We start from the raw sequence: 4,049 nt of genomic DNA, 5'->3' as shown, positions 1-4,049 counted from the left end.
AGAAAATGTGATTTGACAGTGCGAAAAACAAGTTAGAAGGTCGAGATGGAATCCTGCATTAAGTAAAGGAAAACACTGTGGTGGCATGAAATGACAGTGGAATTTTAACAAAAGTCAACAGAAACGGGTGTTATTTTCCTAATTTGGCAGACAGAGGCACATCAAGTGCTGCAAAATTCACAATTTGNTAGCTAGGGTTTTGGTATCCCAACGAACTCAGCAAGCATCGTTCAATCTTGAAAAAAAACTTACCTCAAAAGCAAAATAGACGACGATGTCAGCCTCTGCAGACCACGACCACGAACTAGCTCCCTCCACTTCAATGCCAACCTCGATGGCACGACCACCACCCTGACGGAAACACCTCTGGAATTTGGGCTTTGAAGGGTTTTGGAGCAAAGGGGGACGGTTTTGAAGCAAAGGGGAACGGTTTTGGAGCGAAGGGAAAGGATTTTGGAGTGAAGGGTTTTGGACGAGGAAAGATTCGACGAGCTAGGGCTGGTGAGAATGAACTGCAGAGTGGGATTTTGGGTAAAAATAATTCGAACACATTACCGACGACCTAAGGCCCTTCGGTATTTAAAATCACCAATGCATTACCGACGGCTGTAAGGCCTTCGGTAAAAGGCCACCGGTAATTGGCGCTTTTCCTGTAGTGGTTGTGGTGGTCTATTGAATTGGAGAGAGTTTCCTACATGAACTGTTGGAGAATCTCCTCAAGCTTTATCTTATGAAGGACAATTGTTATAAATGATCATCAACCTCATCTAATTAGTATCAAAATGAATGTCGGAAGGAAGAAGATAAAGGAAGAACTGATTAGTTTATCAAAAGGTTGCCAAATAAGAAGTCAAATCTTCTTTTAATAAAAGCTCTAAAGAGCACATATGCTCTGACAAAAGACTCAATCCTATGATGGACATCCACAGCAATAACCAGAAAAGAATAGATCTCAAGACAAGCTTCGTCAAATATTCATATTATCAAATCACAAGAAAAGCTTTGTCATAACAGCTATGTCATCAAGGTGTATAAATAGAAGATAAGAAGGAGAAGAAGATGAGAAATATGAGATAGATATGAAGATATATCATCATTAATTGAGTAAGGAAATCTCTTTGAGCTATTGAGAGTAAAATTCCTCTAACCAAGGAAACAGTAGAAGAAAAGAGCTCAAGAAAAGAAAGATACTCTCAAGCTATATCCTAATATCCTCCTAAAAAAAGAAGAGAGTAATTGAGTGAAACACCTAGAAATTCTCTCAAGTCTCATTGTAATATCTACTCACCTTGTAAGGGATGAGAAGCGAGAAAAAGAAAAAGAGTGAAAAAGGAATGTCAAACAATACTTTTGAGTTTCATTGTATTATTTGTTTACTTTTGTAAAATAAGAGAAAAAAGTCAAGAGAGAAACACTCGCGCGTGTTTAAACTACATTGTATTGAAATCATATCCTCTGTACGAGAGTAATAATTTAAATGACTTGTAAGCAATCGTTGATTGCAATTATGGAGAAAATCAAAACACTTAAACTTGACTTTGGAGAGTTAAGGAAATCTATGCAAGGTTGTCTAGTACTAGGAGTGATGCGAATACTCAACTACTCTGAGGTAATAAAAATTTATTCACTGACTAGGGATACCAATAGTGGTGAAGAATATTGCACAACCAAGAGTGGGTAAAACTCAACTAGGCAATGTCAATGGATACTAGAAGTGCCTAGGGATACTAGGAGTAGTGCGAATATTGAACTAGTCTAAGGTAACTGGAGGTTATTCTTTGACCAGGGATACCAGGAGTGGTAAAAAATACTTTACAACCAGAAGTGAGTGATACTTAACTAGACAATGTATCATAATGATACTAGAACCGTCTAGGGATACTAGGAGTGATGAATAATACTACGCAATCAAGAGTGAGTCAAACTCAACTAGTGAGAAGTAACGATGGTTACTCAATAGGACAAGGAACACTAGGAGTGGTTTAAAACACTAAATTGTACTTCATTGAATTTTTAATGAAACCTTCTAAGTTAAATTATAGGAGAACTTGATGTAGCCTTAACAAGTGAACCAGTATAAAATTGTTTGTGTGTTGTAGTTCTCTAGGTAAACGACTTACTCTTGATGAAAGTAATCTTTCTAAGTGTGAAAATTAGCTTTAGGCCTTCAGCTAGCGTTTACATCTTCAACGAGTTACTGCTTAAATATCTTTGGAGAAGGTTAAGTTAGTTCTGTAAAAGATCTTCTCGGATAAGCATTTATAGACGAAGTATGACTAACTCATAAGTGTTATGTATATCATGCTTAGATCTTCATTCATGAAAAGATCTTGACAACACCGTTCAACCTCTCTTATAGTGTTTTCTCATAGCTTCAAAATCCACCATGTATAGAAAGTGGTGCAATTGTAATAAGAGAAGCTTTTTCATACCAGTTCCATGCAAGACATGTATAAAATATGGTGCGGTGGCAAAACTATAATAAATGACAAAGATTTCTATACTGGATGCACTCACAAGAGGTATAAAAAGGTGTTTTTCTATACAGGTTAGACCTACAATCGATATAGAAGTAGCCCAGTAGCATAAATATAATATTGAAGAACCTTTTCATACCTATTAGACTATAATCGCTATAGAAGTTTTGATTCTCCTTTCGCACTTAACTTTCTCTCTTTTGAACTCACTAGTAAAAAATAGGCCTTATACAGTGCACATTATGCCACAGTTTACCAGAAACCGCAGCATAATGGTGCGCGGTGGCACTTTGGTAAATAATTCGAACATATATGCCGCGGTTCCCCTCCTAACCGCAGCTTATACCTCAGTCAACCATCAGCCTTTGACGCCACGTCAGGAAAAAAATTTAATAACAGGGGAATAGGTCGCGGTTCTCTGAGCAACCGCAGCCTATTCCCCCTGCTACCTACTGACATTCCCCATCAGTCAGCCCCTGCAATAAATTGGCAGGGAAATAGGCCGCGGTTCTCTGGTCAACCGCGGCCTATTCCTCTGCCAATTTATTGCAGGGGCTGACTGATGGGGAATGTCATAAGGTAGCAGGGGGAATAGGCCGCGTTTGCTCAGAGAATCGTGGCCTATTCCCCTGTTACCTACTGACATTCCCCAAAAGGCAGTTGGGAAGGCAGTTGGGCGATTCAGAACGTTAGGGAATAGGCCGCGGTTGACCTGAGAACCGCGGCCTATTCCTTGATCTGAGTAAATTTTAAAAATTTCAGAGAATATGCCACGGTTGGGCGCTGAATCGCGGCATATAGTTTAAAAAAAAATTAAAAAATGCCATTATGAATTATTTTTTTCAGATGAATAGGTCGCGATTAAGTGTAGAACCGCGACCTATTCCCCTTTATGACCGCAGTTAAGTGTAGAACCGCGGCAGATTCTCTTCTGAAGGTTAAAAAAAATAAACGCTGCTTGCTTCTCCGTCGACGACGCACCGCCTTTGCTTTCATTTTCCATCGTTTTGCATCGATTAAACTCAATTTCGTTCGGTTCATTTGCCATTTCAATGTTGAGGAAGAGTTTTGACCGATCAGAATCGTCAATCTTCCACTTGGAAATCGTGAACTTTTGTTGTCGTTCCTCTTACGCCGTGCCATTGTCGCGCCATCCTTCTCGCCGTGCCATTGCCACGCCATCCTTCTCGCCATGCCCATTCCAGGTATTTGATGCCCTTCATCGTTTTTTATTTTTTTTCAACGTGATTTTTTCGTTTTTTTTGCATGATAACAATTACAGTTGTTTGATAATGTAGACATAGAAAATATATTGTTTTGGTAATTTAGAAATATTAGAATTATTATTAGAATTTTTTATAATTATTAGAATTATTAAAATATGAAAACATATAAATTATAGAATTATGATAATTCCTAAACCTTAAAATATTTAAGTAATCACTAGGTGAAATTATAATGTTGGTATGTATGAAATTGCAAGTTTGATTTTCAGTAGCTTATCTTTTTATGTAAAATTTAGGAATGGATCGAAATTGGATTAATTTACCACGTATTAGTGCTGAGTACGAG

The 4,049-nt window shown here is 37.9% G+C and overlaps 1 protein-coding gene across 1 annotated transcript in view; it reads right to left on the bottom strand.

The window, feature by feature from the left end:
• LOC106766324 overlaps positions 1–3,700 on the bottom strand; it is a 4,833-nt gene extending 1,133 nt beyond the window's left edge. The window contains exons 1-2 of the mRNA XM_022782775.1: positions 3,611–3,700; positions 253–366 (exon numbers count right to left, since the gene is read on the bottom strand). Of these exons, the coding sequence (XP_022638496.1) occupies positions 253–366; positions 3,611–3,700 (204 nt within the window). The remainder of the gene's footprint in view (positions 1–252; positions 367–3,610) is intronic.
• Positions 3,701–4,049: the final 349 nt, after the last annotated feature.

Source organism: Vigna radiata, chromosome 7 (genome assembly GCF_000741045.1).
Source record: "Vigna radiata var. radiata cultivar VC1973A chromosome 7, Vradiata_ver6, whole genome shotgun sequence".
Taxonomy (NCBI): Eukaryota; Viridiplantae; Streptophyta; class Magnoliopsida; order Fabales; family Fabaceae; genus Vigna; species Vigna radiata.
This window is presented reverse-complemented; position numbering and strand designations above follow the sequence as displayed.